The sequence below is a fragment of the Clarias gariepinus genome, chromosome 3 (genome assembly GCF_024256425.1).
Source record: "Clarias gariepinus isolate MV-2021 ecotype Netherlands chromosome 3, CGAR_prim_01v2, whole genome shotgun sequence".
Lineage (NCBI taxonomy): Eukaryota > Metazoa > Chordata > Actinopteri > Siluriformes > Clariidae > Clarias > Clarias gariepinus.
In genome coordinates, this window is record NC_071102.1 from 45422298 (window position 1) to 45446262 (window position 23965).

Consider the following 23965-nt stretch of genomic DNA (forward strand, 5'->3'; position numbering starts at 1 on the left):
TGTAATAGAACATTCCAAAAGACTAAGCTCTGAATGACACCAGTCATTTCCAATGAGAGAGATAAATTTACAGTTTGCACTTACAGCCTATTTTTAAAAACAATATTGACAAACTTAACAACACACTAATTAGATTGATAATGTCTATTGAATAACTATTGATGCAAAATATTAATTTCAGGTGGACACATACACCTCAGTGATACTGTCAGAATCACAATGCCAACATTTAACATACCCTTTAATGTTATGAAAAATACCACAAAACCCAGACAAATATTAACTTTGAATTGTATTACAAAAGTAACTAAAATACAGGCAAACTAAAATAAAAGAAACACTCTGCTTTTACTTCTTTGCTACTACAATTTGCCTACAGTGGAAGCACACAGCCATCTATGTAAATGAACAAAAGACTTTTAAAAACTGTGGCTGTGACTGAAATTAGTTAACATTATGTAGCTTACAGTCAAATGGTCAAATTAGCAAAACTTGAATAATGTTTTTCCGATCAGCTCTCTTGCTGAGCAGATATCTCAATGAAACAAGTGCAAATTCATTACTTTAGTAAAACTATTAGATGTAAATTGAAGTGTTACTCACCATGAAATTTTGTTTATATTGAGTTTGGTTAGCCTATAAGTCTGCTAACACACAATACGTCCAGGCATAGGGGGTAGGATATAACTTTAAAAAATTAACTTATTATGCCAACTTTTTAAAGTTAAGACAACTTAAATTTTCTTTTCAACCCATTAACAATGAAATTTAAGTTTAAATTAAATGCAAAATTAAGTTAATATAATTACCAGCATTATTATTTGATCACAACTTATAAAAATAAAGTTTGCAACTTAGAAAGTTCATCTAAATCAATTAATTAGAATGTTTAACTTGCATCCATGTATTAAATCAAGTAGTGGTAAAAGGTCCTCTGAGTTAGTTTTTAGAGTGTAGCATAGTATATTTTCATATTTGTATATTACTCGTGTATTTGTAACACAGTAAAAAGTTGCTGTAATGTACTTATAATGTATTTAGGATATACTTTATTTTAATTAATTACTCAGGTATACGCACAGCCATATACTTTAAGTGTACTAAGTATACTTGAAGTTGTTCCCCTTTAGCACATAAGAGTACACTTAATAAACTTGTAATTGGGCTTTTGTATAATTTAATTACAGTCTAAATACACTTAGTACAAAAGTTGTTCTTTTAAAATAGCTAACTTTAACCTTGAGTTACAGAATATACAAGTACAAGATTTAAGATTCAAAGATTCAAAGAATTGCTTAGTCTTGCTTTCAATGGTTTTTTGGAAGGAAAGGAAAGGAGTAATTTCCTGTGAGAAACAGGTCTTAAAACTGTATTGGTATTTACTGTTTTACAAGTATTTGTTTTACATCAGCCAAAATATTGATTCATCTTTTAGTAATTATTCATTCATTATATTATTATTTGTTCAGCTCTTTAATTTTTATGCTATATGCACAATTCAGTGTCTCTAGCTAGAATAGATCTGCTACTACTGTCTACTTACCTACTGAATTATGAAACCTGTGATTATGATAACAATTCTAATGAGTGATTAAATAGTTATTTATTTGCTGTAATTACAGCACCATGTGCTCTCTAAAAAGGAAAAGTTAGTCTTAATTTATACTTATTAATATTAATAATTAATAATTTTTCATGGTCTGGATTAAATTCCTCTTTCTGTCAGTCCTATGTCTCAACTTACTTCCTTAAGAACATTTTTTTTGTCTAAGGGCATAACTTTTCACTGTTTGCATGTAATTTGATAGAGATACTTTTGATGTATTTGATATACAAAACATTGTCACAAGTATTCGCTCGCCTGCCTTTACATGCATATGAAGTTGAGTAAAATCTTCATCCATAGAGTTTAATATGATGTTGGCCCCTCCCCCTTTGCAGCTATAACAGCTTCAACTCTTCTTTGAAGGCTTTTCCACAAGGTTTATGGGAATTCTTTACCATTTATCCAGAAGTGCCTTTGTGAGAATTCTCCAAATGGCAAGCAAATACTTTTGTCAATATAGTATACTTTTGATATACATTTTTTTACTTTTGATTCTGTAAAGCTGCTTTGCCACAATCACCATTGTTAAAAGAGCTATACAAATAAAATTTAATTGAATTGAATACATGAGATACAATTGGTTGGATTAACATATTTGTGCTAAATGATATATTATGTAATTAAAATCCTAAGAACAATTCTACATTTCCCTTGTAATCTCTTTTACTGACAGATTTTCTACATTTCCCATTTCTTACTAAATTAGGGAATATGTATAGGTGTGTGTAGCACACCTTACTGCATGCCCAGAAGGGGTTCATTGAAATGTTCATTGATAGTAAGTGAGTTGCAGGACATGAGGAGGTTTTTGATTGCCCCTTGAAATGAGTTGAAGATGTACAGTAAATAGAACCTTATGTATCAGGACACGCTGCAGTGCAGGTCTAGTTCTTTAACTGTACCCTAACAAGTGAGAAAGAGCAATTAGTAATGATTCACTATAAGTGCCAATCATGCCTTATAGTCACTACAGAAATAGCTCTCTCAGCAGTACTAGTTTAGTTAAATTTCTCGGCTTGGCCCCAGTGACCACCAGCTTGTAATCATCAAGAGTAACATGGCCAAGGTCACCTTTTGTTGCTTTTTTTTAACAAACAAAATCCTCTGCTCTATTTGCATTTCAATCATATTTACTTAATTATTTTACTCATTTTCACTCGGGGTAACCATTGCATTAATTCTGATTTTCATTACATTTACTCAATTTTGTACATCATTGTACTAAATAAAGTTATTCAGGTCTACTTAATTTTTTTACTCACTTGTACTTAATTCATGAAGTATATTTTACACGATTTTGCAAGTTTTAGATTTATTTTAATGTTTTAAAGTTGACTCAAAAAAATTAAGTACAGCACAATTTTATTTTTTAGAGTGTAATACTCAGCAAATATACTAGCAAAATCAACTAATATAAAAAAACTAAACTAACATCATGCTTTTACCAGTTTTTGAATTAAACTTCAGACATCCTTTAAATACAGTAATTACACTTCCAGTAATATCTTATAGAAAAATCTACTTTAAGTGCAACTTCAGGGCGATTTCCAACGTTAATTTTCAATTTATTTTTGGCATATTTCTTAATATATTTATTCTCAAAATAATAATTGTCACAATTTACAAAAATCATGAATTACAGCCTAAATTTTAGTACACTATAGTATCAGTAAATTCTGTTAAATTTGAATGTAATTATTCATGCTTATATTTCAGTGCGCTACTCTCTCTCTCTCTCTCTCTCTCTCTCTCTTTCAACATCACAAGGCTAGACTTGCTCAAACTGCAGCGGTGTTATAAATCACAAAAAAAAAAAAAAAAACATGGCATGTGACCCAGGCAGAAGTCTTTATTTTCAGCAAGTGAACTTTAAGTCAAATCTTCATCTAAAACTTAACCATGTGACTGACGGACAAAGGAAAACAAGTTGCAGGTGAACATACCAGGGAAAAAGAGATGAAGATAAACTAACAGGACCAAATGACATCACTACACATTTCTTTTTGTATTTAAAAAAGAGCGCACAAAAAATCCTGCAAAGAAATCAAAAGAGCTTGTGAAGAAAAACTCGCTAATTCCGTTTCCAGCCTGGGTTTATATACCTGAAAACCACTGTGTTGCTCCTCTATGTTTCTTTACAGTCTGATCCACCTTTTAGTAATTATTCATTCATTATATTATTATTTGTTCAGCTCCTTAATTTTTATGTTACATGCGCAAGTCAGTGTCTCGAGCTAGGATAGATCTGTTACTATTTAATGGGACATGAGGTAATGAGGACTTTTTAACTTCTCTAGCTCTGGCGGATGGTCTTACTTATTTCTAACAGTAACAGTCTTACTTTCTACTCATCCCGACCAGCGTTAATCCCACCTGTGATTACGGTAACAATTCTGATAAGTGATTAAATAGTTATTTATTTGCTGTAATTACAGCACCATGTGCTCTCTAAAAAGGGGAAGTTAGTCCGTCTGTGAACTTTTCTCCTGCGTTGTGCTCAGTAATTCTGAGTAAATGATTTGATCTTAATTTTTTAAATGTCCTGTCGTCTGGATTAAATTCCTCTTTCTGTCAGCACTATGTCGCAATTTACTTCCTTAAGAACATTTTGGGTCTAAGAACATAACTTTCCACTGATTGCATGTGGATTTGAGATTTTTTAAAAATATATTTGATATAGTATACATTTTCTTTTGTTTCCATAAAACTGCTTTGTGACAAGGACCCTTGTTAAAAGTGCTAAATAAATAAAATTAAATAAAATTGAATTGAATACATGAGATACAATTGGTTTGATTTAGAGACATGTGATAAATGATATATAATTGAAATCCCAAATGTTTTCTACATTTCCAATGTAATCTCTTTTACTGCCAGACTTTCTACATTTCCCCTTTGTTATTAATTTAGGCAGTAAGTATAGGTGTGTAGTGCATCTTACTGCATGCACACAAGGGGTTCATTGGTAACTCTGACCGTTACACCAGAAATATGAAAACAGTAAGCAAGTGGTAGGACATGAGGTTTTTTTTTGATCGGCTCTAAACATGAGCTGAAGATGGAAATGTAACCTTATGTGTCAGGACACGCTGCAGTGCAGGTCCAGTTCTCTAACTGCGCCCTAACAAGTGAGGACGAGCAATTAATAATTATTCACTATAAATTGCAATCATGCCTTATAGTCACTACAGAAAAAACTCTCTTAGCAGTTCTGCTATCATTGTACTTTTTTTCAGCTCTAGCAGTAAAATTTAGTACATTTAGTTCATTTCCAACTGGGAATCACAAGGACGAGGCTCAAAAGATAATTTATGCAAAAGCAAGATTAGGAAACTAGTGTAAACAGACTATTTTTAATAGGATACTTTTACATTTTAATTTACTTAATAACTACGTATTACAATCTTTACAAATGGGTATTCCTCCCAAACTTGCGAGTCTGTAAAAAAAAAAAATATATATATATATATATATATATATATATATATATATTTTTTTTTTTTTTTTTTTTTTTTTCATTAGAAGACTTCATTAGTCTTCACCAGCTATATAGCTGGTGAAGACTAATGAAGTCACACTGGAATTAGAGAAAGTGGCAGGAAGAGATTTGCTACGTGTGACTTTGCAGCTAAAGTACATAGAGTCTTGTGTTTGCATGAATTTGAATACAGCTGTTCAATTGTTTATACACTGTAAAAAATATATATAATAATAAGCCGCCTCAACATAAAAAAGTTTAGTAACAAGAGTCAGTTTAATCCACTCTTTGAGAAATTTGCTGGCCAAACTAAATATTTTACATTGTTTAGTTGACACAACGTGGACCCAGTTAAAAATGTTGTGTTGACTCAACTTATTCAAATATTTAAGTCAGTGTAAGTAGTATTGGTTGTGGGTAGCGCAGTAGTACCCAGAGGGGCACCAACCCAGCTGCTCAAAAAAATTCTTTCTTATATATTATAATAATAAATTAATATTAATAATATACATATACAAATAAAAAAATATATATAAACGTATATATTGCATTTACGGTGAATGCAGAGTAGGCTAAGCACACGCGATGACGCTCGCGCGCCCTCACCTCTGTTACGGCTGCCTATTGGGCCAAATATTATAATATTAATATTATAATTATGATAATAATTGAACAATATGCCTGGTCCTGGAAACAACATCAACAATCCGGCGCCGAGAAACGAAAACTGAAGTGAGAAGATGTACAATCTTCCAGATGTAAAATGTGACTCATTAGATTCTAATACAAAAGTCTACTTTCCACATGTTAACTGTATAATGTTTGTGGCAGAAGTAATGTTTGTGAAACTGTTTACTAATGAGATCAATTCAGCTCATTGTTTATGATCTTGTTACATGTCATTTGCAAAGTAAACCAGGTTGAGTTTAGACTTCATGTCTTATCAAATTTGGCAAATAAATGTTTAATTAAAATGCTAATGTGTGTTTTGTTTCTTTGTTTATAATTTAGTGTCATTAGATACATTGACCTAAATTAAAATACCCCTTGAGTAAAGGCTAAATATATATATATTATTTAATTAAGTGTAACAACATATTAATTCTGTTATAGAGAAGTATAAATTAAATTCAGTTTAAATATTTAGTAAATGTAGCAAATTTGTTTATTAAATATTAGTCTAATTTTCAGTTTCTTCTACTTTGCATTTCAATCATATCTACTTAATTATTTTACTCATTTTCACTCGGGGTAACCATTGCATTAATTCTTTCATTACATTTACTCAATTTTGTACATCATTGTACTAAATAAAGTTATTCAGGTCTACTTAATTTTTTTACTCACTTGTACTCAATTCATAAAGTATATTTCACACGATTTTGCAAGTTTTAGATTTATTTGAATATTTTAAAGTTGACTAAAAAAATTGAGTACAGCACAATTTTATTTTTTAGAGTGTAATACTCAGCAAATATACTAGCAAAATCAACTAATATAAAAACAACTAAACTAACATCATGCTTTTACCAGTTTTTGAATTAAACTTCAGACATCCTTTAAACTACAGTAATTACACTTCCAGTAATATCTTATAGAAAAATCTACATTTACATTTAGTCATTTGGCAGACGCTCTTATAAGCGACTTACATTATTATCTCATTACACATCTGAGCAGTTGAGGGTTAAGGGCCTTGCTCAAGGGCCCAACAGTGGCAGTGGTGGTTGTGGGGTTTGAACCTGGGATCTTCCGAACCGTAGTCCAATGCCTTAACCACTGAGCTACCCCTACCCCCTAAAATCCCTAAAATCTACTTTAAGTGCAACTTCAGGGCGATTTCCAACGTTGATTTTCAATTTATTTATGGCGTATTTCTTAATATATTTATTCTCAAAATAATAATTGTCACAATTTACAAAAATCGTGAATTACAGCATAAATTTTAATACACTATAGTGTCAGTAAATTCTGTTAAATTTGAATGTAATTATTCATGCTTATATTTCAGTGCGCTACTCTCTCTCTCTCTCTCTCTCTCTTTCAACATCACAAGGCTAGACTTGCTCAAACTGCAGCGGTGTTATGAATCACAAAAAAACATGGCATGTGACCCAGGCAGAAGTCTTTATTTTCAGCAAGTGAACTTTAAGTCAAATCTTCATCTAAAACTCAACCATGTGACTGACATGGAAAACAAGTTGCAGGTGAACATACCAGGGAAGGAGAGATGAAGATAAACTAACAGGACCAAATGACATCACTACACATTTCTTTTTGTATTTAAAAAAGAGCGCACAAAAAATCCTGCAAAGAAATCAAAAGAGCTTGTGAAGAAAAACTCGCTAATTCCGTTTCCAGCCTGGGTTTATATACCTGAAAACCACTGTGTTGCTCCTCTATGTTTCTTTACAGTCTGATCCACCTTTTAGTAATTATTAATTCATTATATTATTATTTGTTCAGCTCCTTAATTTTTATGTTACATGCGCAAGTCAGTGTCTCAAGCTAGGATAGATCTGTTACTATTTAATGGGACATGAGGTAATGAGGACTTTTTAACTTCTCTAGCTCTGGCGGATGGTCTTACTTATTTCTAACAGTAACAGTCTTACTTTCTACTCATCCCGACCAGCGTTAATCCCACCTGTGATTACGGTAACAATTCTGATAAGTGATTAAATAGTTATTTATTTGCTGTAATTACAGCACCATGTGCTCTCTAAAAAGGGGAAGTTAGTCCATCTGTGAACTTTTCTCCTGCGTTGTGCTCAGTAATTCTGAGTAAATGATTTGATCTTAATTTTTTTAAATGTCCTGTCGTCTGGATAAAATTCCTCTTTCTGTCAGCACTATGTCGCAATTTACTTCCTTAAGAACATTTTGGGTCTAAGAACATAACTTTCCACTGATTGCATGTGGATTTGAGATTTTTTAAAAATATATTTGATATAGTATACATTTTCTTTTGTTTCCATAAAACTGCTTTGTGACAAGGACCCTTGTTAAAAGTGCTAAATAAATAAAATTAAATAAAATTGAATTGAATACATGAGATACAATTGGTTTGATTTAGAGACATGTGATAAATGATATATAATTGAAATCCCAAATGTTTTCTACATTTCCAATGTAATCTCTTTTACTGCCAGACTTTCTACATTTCCCCTTTGTTATTAATTTAGGGAGTAAGTATAGGTGTGTAGTGCACCTTACTGCATGCACACAAGGGGTTCATTGTAACATGGCCAAGATCACCTTTTCTTGCTCTGTTTAACAAATAAAAACCTCTGCTCCAGGGGTAGGTGAAAAAAACTCTCTATATAGCTAAATTATCTAGAAACATTCCTACCCTGCCAGTGCATACGCACTCGACAATGCATTCGCACCTGGGTCAAGAAACTTGATGCTTTTGTAAGTATATAATTTAAAATACGTTTCCCATGCTGTCAAGTCCACATGATAGGAATTTGAAAAAGTCTCACTCATCCTATCCATGAGACCAATTCAGATTCAAGACGCTGTTGTCCCTCTTGTCCTTCAGTTGCCATGCTGAGCACCAGGGAAAAAGCACACAAACCTAAAACCGTACACACACACAACATTGCCACAGGGACAACATACTCTATAGCAGCTCATAGATTATATGATATGTGGGTCGCATCTTTAGGGTGTTGACCCATGTTTACAAATATTAGACACAAAGGCATTCACGTGCATGCATCGTAACTGGGGCAGAGTGGTTTCCTCCCATATAAAGTTGTCTTTTACATACAAACTTCCATAATTCTTCATAATTCTTATGACTGTGTAAAGCTGCTTTGCGACAATGACAATTTTTAAAAGCGCTATATAAATAAAATTGAATCTAAAAAGATCTTCATTAGCTACCTTGGTTCAGGTGCGCTCCCATCACCTGACCGAGGTGCACTCTGGGAAATAAAGTCCGTTACAAGAAACTCAAAAACCACAAATGAAAACAAAATGGAGTCCGGTAACATGGTACATTAAATAACATTTATTCCGCAGACATTATGCGCAACATAACAGTGACCTTTACACAAACGACCCATCAGCTTTGTGTGTCTGCCATTTTACTGTTATATCATGATGTCACTCCCATCATGGGATCAATATGTCTCGCTGGAGGTTTGAGCTTGGACAGTGTTTTAGTTTGGTGGGCTGTCATGCCTCTTCATGCAGCTCTGGTGGTGGCGTGGGTCTTTCCCTCTTCTCCCTGTCCTCTTCTCCTTTCATTTTTGCCAGTGAAACCTATCACATTGTCTTTCGATTCTTCTCTTTATACTCCTACTTCTCATGTTCTCTTATTTAGTCACCAATTTCTTTTTTTTTTTTTTGCTTACACCCTAATTTCTTTGTACTTTTTTAACTACTTCCTGTTAATGTTACACAATGTTCCTTCTGCCTCACTGTTCCTTGACCCTGCAACATGTACTGTCCTCACTAACCTTCTACTTCCTTCCCTTCCTTTCTGCTCCCTAACCTGTCACACAATATTGGTACACAATATTTTCACAATATTTTTTCATTGTTCCTAAAACATCTCTTAACTCTTACATGATGTTCATATTCCATCACATTATGATCCAGGTCAATTTTTGATGCGAGGCAAGAATACCTGCATAATAAGAGTCTATACAAAATTATGAACTACAGATCTTTTAAACTTAATCAAGTTTTCAGAGAGTAGCGAGAGTATATTTTTTAGGTTTTACATCGTTACTTTTTTGAATAAAAACTACAATCACACAATGCGATGTCCTGCAATGTCCTGTTTCAGCCATAATGAGTTTAATATATTTTATTGAGAGTAAAATGGGTAAAAACATTACAAAACTTATGGTATTTATTATATAACATTGTGTTTCAATGTTTCATTACAACATGAAACACTGTTCTTATCGCCAGTTTTTCAGTTACGCTCTTGTCTCACGATTATTAAACCCGAGCACCATCGATATGATACGAAACATTTCCAGGGCCATAGTGGCACAAGATATTGATCTTCCAATGTCAGCATTCCACAGACTAGAAGCAGCCTCACATCGGGACCTGCACACACCAGCTGGTATTAGAAGCCCCATGTAGGCCTGCAGGTGAGTCACATCCATGGTCATGAGCTTATGACCTCTCTCCTTGTTCCGGTTGATCAAATAATTTATCACCTTTTTTTTTTTTGCTACATTGCAGGTACCCTGACCTCTGTTATGATTATTATGTATGAATAATCTTTTGCTGTTTTACTCTTTCACTGTTTTGAGATTTCCCATGACCCTTTAAAGACCAACAGGTGCATGTTTCTGTGGGAACGTATGATGAAAATGAGAAAGTATGTTATGATTTTTAGTCAAATGCAGCAGATTATAAGTGTTACATATAAAAAAAGTGTGCAATGAAATGAAGTGTTTTAAACTCATAGAGAAATTTTCTTTATTGTTGCACCACACCATGAAAAAGAAAAACTAAATAAGAAAAGAAAGACTTCCCTGGTGTCTGATGAGTGTATTAACTGCAGTTATATACTGATGTGTAGTGACTGAACACTGGAACGTTTCATGAGCGGCTATTGTGGAAGCCACAGTTTGGTTTCATTCCAAGAAAGAAAGCAGACAAAGTCAGTCTTTAATTAGTTACTTGCTTACGCTAGCATTGTACTTTTTTTTCAGCTCTAGCAGTAAAATTTAGTACATTTAGTTCATTTCCGACTGGGAATCACAAGGACGAGGCTCAAAAGATCATTTATGCAAAAGCAAGATTAGGAAACTAGTGTAAACAGACTATTTATAATAGGATACTTTTACATTTTAATTTACTTAATAACTACTTATTACAATCTTTATAAATGGGTATTTCTCCCAAACTTGCGAGTCTGTAAATAATATATATATATATTAAAAATCCCATATTCAGTCTGTGCCTCGTGCTCAGCTCATTCTGAGAACTTTTTTTCCCCTCTTCTGTGGTTTTGCACCTCTAGAGTTGGTGAAGACTAATGAAGTCACACTGGAATTAGAGAAAGTGGCAGGAAGAGATTTGCTACGTGTGACTTTGCAGCTAAAGTACATAGAGTCTTGTGTTTGCATGAATTTGAATACAGCTGTTTTTTATGTTGAGGCGGCTTATTATTATATATATATATTTTTACAGTGTATAAACAATTAAAGTTTAGTAACAAGAGTCAGTTTAATCCCCTCTTTGAGAAATTTGCTGGCCAAACTATATATTTCACATTGTTTAGTTGACACAACGTGGACCCAGTTAAAAATGTTGTGTTGACTCAACTTGTAATTCAAATATTTAAGTCAGTGTAAGTAGTTTTGGTTGTGGGTAGCGCAGTAGTACCCAGAGGGGCACCAACCCAGCTGCTCAAAAAAAATATTTCTTATATATTATAATAATAAATTAATATTAATAATATACATATACAAAAATATATATATATAAATGTATATATTGCATTTTACGGTGAATGCAGAGTAGGCTAAGCACACGCGATGACGCACGCGCCCTCACCTCTGTTACGGCTGCCTATTTGGACAAATATTATAATATATAAATATTATAATATAACATTTAATTAAAATATCCACATAATCTTTCCTTTCATTTCCACAACAAACATATGTGGACATCATAACCCTCGTCTGCTTTATTGTCAAAACTGCCACATGTACAGTGAATTAGCAAAGGCTTTATCATATGAAGAGCTCATTTACGACTTTGCCTCAAGAAAAAGCAGAAGTGTGCCTTTTGAACTTTGGAAAGCTCCAGCAGATGACAGTGTTGATTTTATTTCAGTTTATTATTGTTTATTTTATTTATTATAAATGTTTTATTTAAAGTGTAATTTTAGTTCATATTTTGTTGCAGTAGAGCTACAATTGTAATTGGAAACTGATACAATTTATTTATGTATTTACTTTTATTTGGCCCCTATAGTAGGTGTTTTTATTCATTTATTTATTTTTTTTCCCGTAATATTGGGGGGAGGGGGCACAAAAGTCCATTTCTGCTTAGGGCACCCATTTGGCCAGCAGCGGCCCTGCTTGTGGGCTCAATTCATTATATTTATCCAGGGTTGACTTGGCCCAACTTTTCATCTACTTAAAAAGGTAAGTTATCTTTTATTTCAGTTGGTTCATATATTTCTATTTGTACTATTTTCGTACAGCATATTTCTATTTTTCCTAGTTCAATTTTATTTTTATTTTTTATTTAATTTTTCTATCGTATTTCTTTTATCAATATTTATTTCTTATTATAAGCTTTAATTCTCTTTTTAAGGCCACTGGCGGTCGTATAAGCATTTCGTACTGTGTATGACTGTGTATGTGACAAATAAAATTTGAATTTGAATTTGATTCAAGTCATTGTTTTTTTATAAAAACTAAATGGCCCAACAATACCCGACAATTAAAACACACAAACATTACTTCAAAAAAACTTTATTTTTCCAAAACCAGTCGAAGTGAAAACAGTAACCCACATAAAGGCAGTATCAGCATCTTACTAATTATTTTCACATTACAATATCATAACCATTTTTTTAAACTAGCAAAGACTTCTTAATTAATGTGTCAGACACAAAAAAAGAGTTTGTTTCTCAACATGTTATCCTGACGGGAGCATGTCTCTCCAAGTCCAATAATAATAATAATAATAATAATAGTCATTAAATGGTTTCATAGGCGCCTACCAGTCCCTGCTGGAATTCAGTGTTCAGAGCACAGACCTGACCAAACATCACTCCTAAAGCTGCTGTATGTCACCCAGACCATCAAGGACTCCAGTCTTCTCCAACACCATGTTCACACTCCTCCAGCAGCTCCAAAAGGCCATCCGTCACCCCTCTGACCCCCAAATCCTCCACAGCAGAGCTCTGGGTAAAGAACACAAGATGAGTCTTGTAAAGACAAAGAGAATTAATTTCACAGAATATCTAGTTATGATAAATAAATAAATGATATTAATAAGGCTATAAAGTGTAAAAGTGTGTAAAAGCCAGTTTCTGGGATTCTAACGATAGATTAAAGCTTTGTTTTTGTTGGTTTAACTGGGTAGTTACTCAATTCAGTTTTCATACAAAGAAGTTAACCGATATAACAGGTGTAGATGAGCTTTAGCGACACCGGCTAACGCTCATCTTTTATATCCTCTAACCTACAGGGTACTGAAGCGCCACTACTCCGTAACTGTTAAACACTTCTGGGTTTTTCTCGAACTTTCGTTAACTGGGGTCTTATAAAACCACATGATTGCGTCTCAATGAAGGTCATTTATTGGTTTAACTAGATTCTTTTAGTTTATTCAGTCTGTGTCTCCAAAGTTTTCAAGAACACAATGTTACCTGTTGTCTCAACAAATCCCCGTGTAAGAGGTTGTGATAACAATACAATATTCATTCATTCAACATTTATCTAGTTGGAGTGTTTACAGTGTACTGAGCCCATTTTAACTTCGTGCACTGCATTGTAAAGACTTTATCACGTTTTCATGGGAAACAGTGACCAGGTTCAGCCAATAAGTGTCCAAACTGAGGGTGTGTATGCGTTTAAGTCTCAGTGTTCAGTCTTTAAGAACTGCTCTGGTCTCGTATTAACATAAAGTCAGTTCTTAAATAGAATTCTCAATGTTTCCTAAAAGATCAGGGTTACATCCTTACACATAGCAGCTGGTGGAAAAGCCTCATCTCTGACACTTGAAATTATCAGCAGTAGTGTGTGTGTGTGTGTGTGTATAAGAGACAGTGATGTGGCTTTGACAATACAGTGACATTGTTCTCAATCACCCAAGTTCCCTTTTTTCACAAAAAAAACCTAAACAAACCAAAAAAAAAAAAACACACCACACAGCATGTGACCGGACAGAAGACTTTATTTTTAGCAAGTAAACTTTGAGTCAAATCTTCATCTAAAACTCAACCATGGGACCGACGGACAAAGGAAAACACGTTGCAGGCGACTGTACCAGGGAAGGAAAGATGAAGATAAACTAACACCAATGGCATCAACTAACATCACTACACATTTCTATTATTTTTTCAAAACACAGAGAGTACCAAATAAAAATCAATCTACTAGTTCTGCATGCAGATTGCGCCCCCTACACGTCAGTATCAGTAATTATGGTCCAGTGTTTGTGGAATTTAAAACAAAAATAAATAGACAATATGAGACACTTCACCACACACACACGACCATGATACTAGTGCGCACTCACTTTATGAAAAACTAAACACACACATCCTGTTCATCCCGTCACCCGCTGTATATATATATATATTTATACTCATTTCAGCAGGCGTTAATAAATATTTTTTTTTATCCTATATATTCACAAAACTGACATGTTTAGAGCTATATACACAATAATCACTTGGATGCGATGGATTGATGGATGGTGGAAGTGACACAGCTGTACGCGCACACACACACACACACACGAGAGAACACTGCTCGGCGAGTTAGTCCATGCGGATCTTCTGATTGGTCATCCTGTAGATGATGCTGTCGTAGCCTGGGTCCATGTTCCACAGGTTGTACGAGATGACGATGACAGCGAGCGCCAGCGCGATCATCAGCCACAGCACGATGTTGAAGACAACTGCGTATTCAAAGTTGTACTTGTAGGCCAGGTTGTAGGGGCTTCCTGGGTTACTCTGGAAACAAAAAAGTCAATCAAAAGGAGCGTTAATCATTCTTATCGTATAAAAAAAAAAAAAACTAAACATTTGCCCAGAATATATCTCTGGTTCATGAACATTTCTACTTGTTTAAAAAACCGACAGAATAGTTCCACACGATGTCGCTAGAGGATCAAAACCAAAATGGCGCACCCCATTGAAAGAATTAAATTGCACCTTCATGACAATGTTCTAGCCCACCCAGCTCTCGAAACTTGCGGACGACTTGGGGGTACGAAATTCTGCCTCATCTTCCACCCTACTCCCCCGACCTCACACCCAGTAACAACTTCCTCTTCTATCACTTGTAGAAAACACTTGTAGCAGGTGTTTCTCTTCTCTAATTTTTATGAAAATAAAATCAAAGGGGTGCATTAATTTGTTTATGAGCATTCATAAACTCTTACAGTTGTAAGGAGTTTATGGAGCAGGTTCTCATGCTGCTGTACAGACTGCGTGTAGGACGGCTTGCTCCTACATGGTCTACATGTGACTGGGTGAGTTCAGTAGGCAACTGCTGCACGCTTTGAACACTCCTCCTTCGACTGCTTACTTTAGTTTTTGAATTTAAAACAAAAGTGCGTCAGCTTTGCTGCTGGGACTCTGACCGTATGTTCCTATTTACAGCTAACTCTACACCACATAAAGCTTCACCTGCTCGGCTCCTCACACACCTCGACCGCCGTCATGCCTCGGCATTAAACCCGTTTTGGAAGTAATTCAAAGTTGCTGATACTTCGGAACATTGGACATGTGGGTGTTGACTGTAATGATCATGGACGCCTTGATTAAGTTAGGATTTGTCCTTAATTAGTGAATTAATCATTCTCTTTAATTTTACTTTGGCCACATCCCTCCTACACAGTGACCTAAGAGTTTTCAGATTTAGCCAATGAATTTTATCACTTCTTTTTTGATATACGAGTATTGAAGAGACACACTGTCTAACACGGGACGCCCTGGGTCAGATTTGCTGTTTGGTGGTGTAGCAGTGATTGAAGAAAGCTTTGAGTACTCGTCCCACTGTGACTTAACCACCACAGATAGTCTTCCGGAATGGTTACCATGGTGGTGATGGTTACCAGGGTGGTGATGGTTACCAGGGTGCTGAATAAATGCTCTGATAAACCACGAAAGTCTTCTTACAGCTTCTGTACAGCCACACGAGCTGGTGATCGGCACGACTAAATCGACTGGTTCAGAATATGATGGGCGACATTATTTATTTTATTTTTTTATTAAAAAAACAAATCAATTATCGTCATTAAACAAATATTAAAAAATCTAATATTCCAAGTGACCGTGGTTTTGTCTTTAAAATCAAAATGTCAAAATGTCATCTTTTCTTCTTTGCATTTATCGAAACCTGGAAATAACGCGATAAAAAAGGTCAATATATCATTTAAATGTTCATATATTGATATACATCAATATATTAAATGTGTTACTACCAATCATTTATTTACATTTAAAAAATAAATTAATTAAAAAAACACACTCACAATCTGCTTAACCTCCAGGATGGAGCGAGACTTCCTGGTGAGTGGTGTCTCGAACGTCTTCACCGTCACCACCTCCACCACCGCGTTGCTGCCGTAAACCCCGAAGACATCATCAGCGAACTAGAAGACATGACGGACATTAAGTAAGGGGTTAATGAATCAGAATGGAAAGTATTAAATTACTAATACTAGTCAGTTTCCTATAACAATAGTGTAGTTATTGTAACACTTCGCTCTTTTGTTCATTTTCACGTAAATATAGTTTGTCAGTTGCCATATTGAGGCTTTTTCCCAAAACTAAGCACATGAAAATCTTCATGAAATTCTTTGACTCTCTATTCATAATTGCTCATTACCAACACTTGCGCAAATTACACTGCCTGGCTCAAAAAATATAAAGCCTCCTTTTCAGATGGGTCAAATTATTGGAAAACAATTAAGAACATTTGAAATTACTGGAATTGGTTTATGAACCTTAAACAATTTATCAACAAAATCAACAGTAAAAACCAGAGTGATGTTTAATAGTGAAAGTAAGAGCATAAACACACAATGTGGTGAGATGTTCTCAGGATTGGGACTAAACAGCTGTGTGTCCATAAGAAAACCACTTGTTATTGAGACGAAAAGAAGGCCTTAGTGTGTTAGGGAGCATAAAGGTTAGATTTTGGAGTGAGAGAAAAAGGTCATGTGACCTGATGAGTCCAGACTGATCCTATTCCAGAGTGATGGGCGTGTCAGGGTAAGATGGGGAGCGCATGAAGCGATGCTCCCATCATGCATAGTGTCCACTGTACAAGCCTCTGGAGACAGTGTTATGATCTGGGGTTGATCAACTAATCAACCCCAAGTTGACTAAATGAAATCTGAAAATGTGCAATTAGTTTTTTTTTTTGGCCAGACGATGTACATTCACAGTATTATGAATGATCTGTGATTTGTTCTGTAACATTTTATAGTGCGAGTGATTTTAATAATTAAATTACTGCACAAAGTTTTTCACATGCTCAATGCCCCCCTGGGAAGAAGCCACCTGTCCACATCATCCATATCTAAACTCACTCCTGATCACACAGTAGTGGTGATGTTACCGTGACAGAGAAGCTCTGAAGCTTGTATCGAGCAGAAAAGGGCGTGTCGAAAAAAAAAAGCATTGCTTTGAGGCATGTGTCGGTTCCCTGAGAGTCATGTGACTAATGACAAACGAAACCTCGCGTTTGTCAGAATCACATGATTGAATCATGATTTTTCTTCTTAAATTCATAAATAAAGATTCAAGAATTTTTTGCAATTCTCAATTAACTTTATATTTACTTCTTATCTAATAAACGAACAAGGAAATGCATATTTATATCAATGACCTTGATTTATCTCAAACGTTACTGTTATTGTATCTAGGATTTTCTTTTCCTCCTCTATTACTTTTCTTTATTGTGTGTTTTAATCATTAATTTGTATTTTGAATCCTCAACACTGACTGGGGAATTTATAAATTCTTTTTAAATGTTCCACACAGTGGCTTGTTAGCTGTAATTATATTTGTGTTTATAATTTAAAAAAAAAAGAAAGAAAGAAAAGAACTTTTTGTTCTTCACATTTCATTTCTGGATCTTCAGTTAATTTTCAGAGATTCAGAGATGGTGATTATGTGCATAAAGATTTAAACAGAGGATTTTTAAACACCACACACACACACGACTGTCAATGATGAATGCAACATTACAGTAATTTACAGCTTCATGTCCATATTTAATTGTGATGTTATGATCTAGTTGTTACACAAAATTTGTCCACTAGATGGCAGCACAACGAGCCTTTGAATGAAGCTTCATGATCTGAACGTTTTGGTGAAACTCCTGGCTGAGGAGCCTTCGGAAAAAAGAGCACCCCTATGTAAGTGTAAGTCAGGTTTTTACACTCTGACACCTTTTAAAAGGTGCTTGTGGCAAACTTGACGGTGTACACGTGCAGGTTTAGGATGAGCTTCCCCCGTGAAACCACACGCAGCAGGATCTGAGAACTGAGAGTGTGTGGTGTGGTTTATCACCTTCTGCAGCGCAGCTACCAGAATCTCTCGGGCATCCCGGAACTGAGGCGAGTCTGCGCCGTAGCGCCGAGCCAGCTCCTCCATACCGGCCAGCTCCAGAGAGAACAGGTCAGGGGCCTGGTCCTTAGCCAAGTGCTTGTGTCTCATCAGCTACAGAGGGAGAGAGAGAGTATGAGTGAGTGAGAGCACAGAAAAGAGACAAGAGACACAATATTTGAATAGAGAGAGTGTGTGAGGCAGGAAGTAGAGATGAAGTGAAAAAGAAACAGACAAACACAAAGAGAGATATACAAATAGAGAAATAAACAAAGAAATACAAACAGTGAGAGAAAGCGGGGAGGGTGCACATGTGAGAGAAAACAGCAAAAAGGAAAAAAAAAAGTCTGACAGATACGAAAAAGACAAAAAGCAAGACACACGGACAGAGAAAAAGGGAAGATTGGAAAGTAAAGAAAGTGCAAGACAGAATAAGACAAAACGATAAAGAAAATGAGGAAAAGAGAGAAACAGATGGAAGAAACATGACAGACAGAGGGGTGTAAATGTGTGTGTTTAATCTCTGTATCAGTTTGTGTCTCTGATGTTCACGTACCAGAGCAGAAATATCATGCAGCACCTGAACCTCAGACAGGAAGAGCAGGTCGGCCTGAAGACGAGCAAGATGCAGAGAGACAAATTTCATTATGATTTACGTACACATCATATCACTGTACAACAAAAACACTCAAAATGCTATATGATGTTTAAACACTGTTTAAATAAATTATCATAGAGTACTGTGCAAAAAAATAAAATCGTTTATTGATATTAAATTAAATGATGTAGACTACAGGTCCAACTCCTGGTTTTAGATTTAGTTTCATCAGGAAAATACATTTTCATTTAGTAAAATTTCATCTTATTTATCTTGATTGTTACTCATCACAGGCACAACATAACCTCACAACAAAGGATGATAGCTAAATAAGAGACGTTGAACAACTGCACCATTTGCAATCCGATTAATCGATTATCAAAACAGTCGATAGTTGCAGCACAAATGTAGATATAATTACAGATATGATATTTGCCAACGCTTTTTAACCCATAAGGACCCACGATGACAGTTTAAATGTTCTACAAAGTTCCTTATTTAGCTTCATCCTTCACTTTGACTCAACGTTACATATAATAAACATCCTGGTGCAGTCATGTGAAAACCTGTGAACTTGTGAACCCATGACATCATTTTCAAAACGGTGAGAGTTCTAGGTATCACATGACAGAACTAGATACATTTTAAAAAGTTTTTTTTTTCTGGTGGTGAAAGCAAGTTTTATCCTATTTAACAATTCTAGTGAATTATCATGTATTCATAATATCGCCTTAAATTTGACCCCTAACCTGCTAACTGCATTTATTTGAACAAATGAATGTAAAACAAATTAAGAAACTATTGCGGTTATCAAGTCATATAGAACTTTTACTTCTTAAACTGTCTGAGAAATATCTTCCAACATGTCCTCCATCTAGTCTAACTGGGCTGTGTTTCTCGCTCCCATAATTTCCCTGAAAGGAGAAATGAATCTGGGTTCTTAGGGTTAAAAATCTGTCTGGGAGAACGATGCCATCCATCAGTGATTAACTAGTAGCGGAGAGTAGTTCCCTCTCGCCTGGCTGTGTCTGTGAATCTCGATAACTGGACCAACACTAGAAGCGTTCCCATATGTCAATGAGCTAAAGCTCTTCATCCCGGAAAATTGGAAGTGATGGTTTTCCCACACTCACACTCTATTATGAAGCGGAGTCGTGTGGAGTTTGTGGTCGTTTAGCGTTCTCGTCAAGCTCTTATATACGCAGTGGCCTCTCACAGATATTTCAAAGAAGTTTTTCAGATATCACCGTTTTCGGAAAATAATTATTTATCTTCTCTGACTGCCATCACACCTGGAACATCACCTGGGATTATGATGATCTTTGGGTTTATCAATTTCCATTTACAACATATTCCCAATCCTCTGCCTGGTCTAGTGATATAAAACCCATAAACCTCAGTGACTTTCATTGCTTCATTCGTGGTTATTATTATTATCACTATTCATATTTTCAAATGGTCTGTTCTTGGGTTTATTTTAAGTTTTGTAAACACTCGTGCCTTATCTCTAAGCTTTGGCAATATGAATGTAAATATTTGTTTTGCCGAAGCACCACTGAATCTTGAATCACTCAATTATGCCAGATAACTTATAAACACCCTTAAAAAAATAAATGAATGTTTTTTATGCATTTTTTTTTTTAGCCTAAACAGTTCATGATATACTAAAACCTATTCAGACCAAAGTGTTTATTGCATTAAGGAATTGTTTCAGATTTCCCTTTAAATGGGTAATTCATGCCTAAATGGGATAGTGGTTATAATAAGTAAGACTTTTGTGCTGCTGGTAATAAGGGCTCTTTTCCCTGCCGACCATTACCAAGGATATTTCACTGGCAAACACTGTCAGAGGTCACTGTATGGCTTAAACAAAAAACTGCTCAAGTACAGGGTCTGGCCTGAAAATAATTAAAGACAAAAAAAAAAAAAAAAAGTTCCTCAGGAAGCCTGGTAGCCTTTTCAGTTAGTCTCTTCCCCAAAACTACAATAAGGTCTGGCTCTTTGGGAGCGAAATATTAAGAAATGAGGAGCGGAGGGGGTCAAGACTTTTGCACAGTACTGTATATAAACATATACATAGGCACATATATAGCTCCCTTCTTTTAAATCCTGAGGCGTATTTGTTGTTACCATCACATTTAAGCAAGTTTATAAAATTTATAAGTGTGCATGTGTGTGTGCCTGCGTGTGTGTGTGCGCGCGCGTGCGTGTTACCTCATTATTACGGCTCAGTGAGTTGAGCGGGAGTGAAGGCAGGACCGATCCCTCCTGCGAGAGACGAGCACGGATCTGCTGCAGGGTGACGGGCAAATCCTCAAACACTGTGTTGGCCATGCCCATCATGTACAGCCTCTACACACACACACACACACACAACTACTATGAACATGTAATTAAAAAATATTTATTTTATTTCCATTTTTATTCCTGTATGTATATTATATTAAATAATTTGGCTTGGCTAGAACACTCGTCCCAAACGTCTAATCAGCGAGAACACAGGACACGTGATTGAGAGTTCAAAGGTCAACAGCGGTTAAATTTAAGACTGGCTTAGCCCGAGGAGAAACATGACGCTGATTCTCATTTCTGAACGCTGGAGCCAAATGGCACGATCATAATGACTGACTACACATTTCGCTCCGACTCCGATCCTCCTGATCACCCAGGTCCGAAACAAGACACGCCCACAAACAAGCAGCAAGCAGTTATTTTGCACAATTAAAGATAATAAACTTTAATAATTGGCAAAAATACTGTTTAATGAATGTAATCAAATCTCCAGACCATGTACATGTGTGTAGGGGTGTGTGTGTGTCTTTCCGCAGAGATTTTTTTTGTTTTAACAAGTGAGAAATTGCATCACATCACCGTGCGGTCAGCAGGTCGGTTTTCACAATAATAATTTCCTGTCTCTGCGCTACCCTGCATAATTCAGTTCCGCTTTTTTTTTTTTTTTTTTGAACAAGAAGTACAAAAAAGAAACGGATGTAAGGTTATAAAGTAAATACACTAAAGAGACAGGGTGTGTGTGTGTGTTAAATCTGTATTTACCTCCTCGCTGGGGGCGAGCTGCAGCACCACAGGAGTGCTCTCTGCGAACAGAGCGTGGATGGAGTTGGCCACACTGTCCAGAGTGAACGGCACCGACTGGGACACGGCACAGAGGGAAAAATGAGGACAACACAAGAGTTTTTTTTTTTAAATACATGACACCATAGTCTCGCTCACAGTCTCGTGAGTGTGAAATAAAGGAAGTTTAATTGCAAAACTGCGCAATGTTAAAAATTACTACAGAGGAAGTCTTCAAGAGAGAGGAACCTTTAAAGACAGGCTTTAACTAAGAATAAACTAACACCTCTATCTGACTGTGTATTAGTCGTTTCACTTCTAGAGACACGTTAATCTAATAAAATAAAAAATAAAACAAAACCCTGGTGACTCCTTTTTCTACACTTATGTGAGAATCGAAGTGCTCACGTTCTCCAGTGGATAAGAGGTGATATTAGAGGGAAGATCCAAACTGTCGACGCCGCGGACAGCGATCAGGGCGTTGGCACGAGGACGCTGGAACAGGGAACCTGCCACTAAGCCCGGCCATTCCAGATCCTAAGTACACACATTGAAAGAGAGATCACCCGTATGTCAACTTAAACCATAAATAAAGATTACTTTACATAATTTAGCGCCCCATATCCGGCGTACCTCACGGACAGAGAAGCCCATGGTGAGAGCCACCAGGTCTGGGATCTTCTCTCCACCTAGTGGCCAATTTCCAGACCTGAAGTTCACATACTGGGGGCTACGCAGCACCGTCAGCTGGTCACCAAAAACACCTCCGTGAAGAAAAATTATAATATTAATACACAATATCACCTCACGTATTAGTCAGGAAACTAACATTTACAAACACACGAAAAAAAAAAAACCTGCTTTAGAAGCAAATCATAAATCTGATTTGAAAAAGAAGGGAAACATGGAGTTTTAATACTTAAGAGGGATTTATTTTAGTTCTTTGGACTAATTTTGCTTAATTCTAGTTAATAAAAAAAAAATCATAAGCAGGCATGACTGAAGGCCCATCACGTGACCAGAGCAATCACGTGACAATGCACCCATTTCATTAATTTCGACTCTTTAAATGTTTAATTATTGCGCTAATTTTTATTCTTCATGTTGTTAGATTACTTTAGAAAAGGTGCATTTTAAAGATGTCCAGGTCAATAAAGGTGTCAAAAAACAATATTTAACGTCGAACATGAGAGAAAACACGGCTGAAGGTGAAATACAAACACTTATTTGCTGTATAACACACAGTACAGCTTGTAAACTGCTTTATAAACACATTTTATACATTATATTTCATATTAAGATATAATTATATAACTATATTATTATTATTATTATAGAATTATTTCACCCTTCACTCGGGGATACAGCGAGTGTTAGCATCCTATGCTAACCGGGACAGCAAACCCAATTTACACACAGCTATGACGCTTTTCATACACTATACACACACACACAAACACTCCGTACCGTCGAATAAATAACGTATTTAAACGTTTTACCTGCTAAAACCGCAAGAGTAACGAAAACTCGCGCGCCGTTCATCATCGCGGTAACACTTCCTCGGAGATTCAGAATCAGCTGACCCTCTGTCTCTGCGTCGTGCGTGATGACGTCGACTCTTACGCAGTACGCGCCGACGTCCAGGAGGACAACCTAGCCATGTCGACACCTAGCGGGCAATCTGTGGTACTGCCACGGTGTATAGTGACCTCTCTGTGAACTGAATCTACAGGAAATTCAACATGATGCGGTTTTTTGTTTGTTTGTTTTACAGTTAAACAGATGCAAATTTCCATCAATACGGTTAGTGTTAATTCACACACCTTAGGTTTAGGTAACTTTGCATTGGTCAGGATAATGATAAATTCCATGAAAAGCAATGCTTCAAATGGAAATATTGAATCTGATTTAGAAAAGGTGGGG

General features: G+C 35.6%; 1 protein-coding gene across 1 annotated transcript; it reads right to left on the reverse strand.

Moving 5' to 3' along the window:
* Nucleotides 1-13961: 13961 nt before the first annotated feature.
* Nucleotides 13962-23676, reverse strand: atp6ap2 (ATPase H+ transporting accessory protein 2). Its single transcript, XM_053493038.1, has 9 exons — nucleotides 23542-23676; nucleotides 22676-22806; nucleotides 22451-22579; nucleotides 22025-22120; nucleotides 21185-21322; nucleotides 18929-18982; nucleotides 18337-18486; nucleotides 16290-16409; nucleotides 13962-14763 (listed from the first exon to the last, which is right to left on the reverse strand). The coding sequence occupies exons 1-9, from the start codon at nucleotides 23585-23587 to the stop codon at nucleotides 14569-14571; spliced, it is 1059 nt and encodes a 352-aa protein (XP_053349013.1). The 5' UTR covers nucleotides 23588-23676; the 3' UTR covers nucleotides 13962-14568.
* Nucleotides 23677-23965: the final 289 nt, after the last annotated feature.